This window comes from Etheostoma spectabile, chromosome 10, assembly GCF_008692095.1.
Source record: "Etheostoma spectabile isolate EspeVRDwgs_2016 chromosome 10, UIUC_Espe_1.0, whole genome shotgun sequence".
Classification (NCBI taxonomy): Eukaryota; Metazoa; Chordata; class Actinopteri; order Perciformes; family Percidae; genus Etheostoma; species Etheostoma spectabile.
The window spans coordinates 23475874-23479381 of record NC_045742.1 but is presented as its reverse complement, the minus strand read 5'-3'; the positions used below and the strand labels follow the sequence as shown (position 1 = coordinate 23479381).

Below are 3508 nucleotides of genomic sequence, written 5' to 3'. Positions count from 1 at the left end.
AAGAAGAGCATTAGGAGGTAGCGTTGCATGGAAGTAAGACCCGTTTAAAAGAATTTCAGGACACAGTACTTGAGGGAAATTAAGACTTTTTAAAGCCTAAAATGTTTTTCAGACCCCAAGGAGACCCTGACTATGCTGAGTGACTGTTATTGAGTTCCTTACCTTGTATGAAATGTCAAGTTATTTCAAATGACACATTTCTAAAAGTTTAGATTATAAAAGGAAAACCGGTGAAATTTAGAAAAAAGGTGACACAACCACAATGTACAAGCTGATTAGTAAAAATACGCGAGTCATTCCCACTGAGCATGGTTCATGCCAAAGAAGGGAATGTAATTTATATGAGTTTATAATTATAATGAGGACTAAAAATGGTTATGCTGGTTTGGATTAGGGTCACAATGGCAAGATCCAAAACCAAAATGAAGGGTGGCATTCAGAATCAATACATACACAAACAGACACACTTCAAATCTGATTTCAATGTGTATCAATCAAGCATAGCAATGCAATATGGAATGTGTTTTGATATTTTCTTTTATACTGCTCTATACTGTTGTAGAGCATAAAGTAAATTATGTTGAATTGCCTTTTGCTGAAATGTGCTTTGTCTGTTTTTAACTCACGTCTTAAAACCCACCTAGTAACGACTAGCTGACTTCATTTAATTATTTAGTTTAATTCTTTGTATTGCGCAGGTATTATTTTTCCTCGTGTTATAATGTTGCATATGCAATGCTGTTATATAAATAAAGGGGGCTTGCCCAAAGCTTACAGATATTTTTACTTTTTATTTTTGTGCAGACTTTTTACTCCTTATATTTTAAAAACAAAAATATCGGTACTTTCTACTTACATTTTCCAAAATTGTCTTGTTACTTTAATTTTTAACTAAAAGTCGTCTACCAGGAGTGATTGTGAGCGCATGTCGGAGAATAGCGCGGACACGCTCATGGTTTTATTTTAGGGGCATTATTTACATGCTACAGTTACTGCATTAAGATAATGTAATTAATAGTGGGCACAGAGAGAGAGAGAGAGAGAGAGAGAGAGAGAGAGAGAGAGAGAGAGAGAGAGACTCCGTCCGTGTTTTAGGGTTAGACACACCTGGGCCAAAGTTGGAAACCAGAATCAGCTTTAAATACAGTCCTAATCTAGTCCTCACTAACACGTTTACAACAATTACACTGCCGTTACTGTTATAGTTTGCATCAGCATTACCAAATTCAATCTAATTGGATGAGAATATAGACAGAAGTCTCACAGAATCACAATTTAATTCATGTCTTGCTACTCAGTCAGAATCTTATTAACCTGGAGTCCCATTCTCTGTCACAGTAATAATATATGTGATGTTTTAGGCCTATTGGCAGACATCCATTTAAAATATAGCCAATGGCATAATAACGAACAAAGAGCCTTTATTCCATGTCCACTGAAGTTTCTCAGTGTGTACTCTAGTAACGTGTGTGTGGTCTGGGTAGCTTTGCATACAAAATTGTCGTCATTTACAAGGCTACTTTTATACTTTAAGTAAATTTCCAAGCCTGGCCTTTGTTACTTTTACTCAAGTAAAAGAAGTTAAATCAGTACTTCTACTTTTTTTTTTTTAACACAAGTGTCTGTACTTCTACTCGAGTACGGGAAGTGAGTACTTTTGCCATCTCTGGACAACGACAACACACAGAGAGAGCGGAAGGCAATGCACATTTGGCGCACAATTATCCAGACCAGTGGTAATGTAGGACATAGTCTGGATCGACAACGGTTAATTTACCAGGACATCTGGAAGTCCCTCACCTTCCCCATTTTTTATGTTTACTTGAGTGGGAACGACTATACTTTATACAGTTTGCATTGGGTTTAGGCCTGCACGATTTGTTAGAAAAATATGAATCACGATTTTATAGCTTAGAATTGATATCAAGATTCTCTGCCACGATTTTTGTCCTCAAAAAAGTGTGATGTTTATTGCACACGTGAACCGCGACAAAACAAAACAAATTGGCAGTCCCAAACCGATTTTTTTTGGCACCTATAGCACATTAGGCATCACCACAAGCTTGTAAACATAGAGGCTTCAATTAAGAGAAGGGAGAGCATTGGGAGCACTTTAAAACCCATTTTATACAGTCTCTGTTTAAAACTCACAGAAGAAAGTAGTAGTGTTAGTGATGCAGTCGGCTTGTAGAATTAAATCAGAATCAAAGTCATTAAATTAAAAAATTAGTGTTGGAAGAGTCTATTACCTGGTCGCTTCCCCACAGGAGTTGTCTTGGTGGAGGGTATTTCAGCAGGTCCAGTGCAGTCTCTCTGATGATTTCTGGGTTTAGAAGTCTGAACCTGTGGGGCTCGAGAGGGATTTGATCTGGAACCGTCTGCCAGAAGAAGAGCCAGTCCCACAGAGACTGCAACACAAAGCACAGAAGTGTCCTGACTCGGCTCTTAACCACTGCAAGCTTTAAAAAAAAAAAAAAGAAGAAAAAAAAAAAAGGGAAGGCAATGCCACATAAGAGCCACTAGATAGCAGAAGGGTACTTTGCAACAAGGGTTTGAGCTCCTCAGAGTTTACGTAGTGCAATTGAAGGCACCCTGACCTTTGTGCACATGATTGCAACATGGAGGTCCATCAGAGCCCACACCCTTTACCTTCGTTATTTGTTTACATAACTCACTTACAAGGAAGGCAAAGGGGAGTTTCTCAATCTCAAGAATGCAAAGAACGGACTTATTTTCTAGAAGAGAATGTTCTCGCTAGCTATGAATTTGCAAAGTCTCAAGCACACGAAGTGCTGTTGACGGTTTGAGACAATATTTTCTTGCTGGTATTGCGCATCAGTATCACATGGGGTATTACCCCAGTACAGAGGCTGCTGGAGTGCTCCAACATACTGTCAAGACAGCACTTTGAGACAGTAAACCACATCTTTGCTACCGCTAGGCTGAATTCCTGCAATGCACTTCATGTGGGGGTAAGTGGGTCCGCCATCGCCCGTCTCCAGATGGTACAAAATGAGCACATTTCCCCCTTTTTAGCCTCACTCCACTGGCTACCTATTCAATTTAGGATCCCTTTTAAAATTCTTTTATTTGTTTTATACGCCCATGCGTCCCAATATACTCTCTCAGGTCAGATGATCAGCTGCTCCTGAGTGTGCCTAAAACCAAGCGGAAGCTCAGAGGGGACCGTGCCTTTGCGGTATCGGCTCCAAAATTGTGGAATAATCTGCCTCTGCATGGTAAACCGGCCTTTTCTTTGTCAGTTTTTAACTCACATCTTAAAACCCACCTCTTCTGTGACCTTTGACACCTAGTAACGACTAGCCGACTTCATTTAGTTATTTAGTTTAATTCTTTGTATTGCGCAGGTATTATTTTTACTTTTATAATGTTGTGTTTCTCTTTGTATTTTTGTATATTTTTCTTTACAGTACTTTGCTCACTTTGGTTGTTTTAAAGTGCTTAACGAATAAAGTTGGATTGGATAACAGCCAGAAATAATGGACAA

General features: G+C 38.8%; 1 protein-coding gene across 2 annotated transcripts in view; it reads right to left on the bottom strand.

Moving 5' to 3' along the window:
- st3gal5 (ST3 beta-galactoside alpha-2,3-sialyltransferase 5) overlaps window positions 1–3508 on the bottom strand; it is a 35106-nt gene that overhangs the window by 10359 nt on the left and 21239 nt on the right. For both annotated transcript variants that reach the window (XM_032528095.1, XM_032528094.1), the window contains exon 7: window positions 2250–2408. In XM_032528095.1, coding sequence (XP_032383986.1) covers window positions 2250–2408 — 159 coding nt within the window. The remainder of the gene's footprint in view (window positions 1–2249; window positions 2409–3508) is intronic.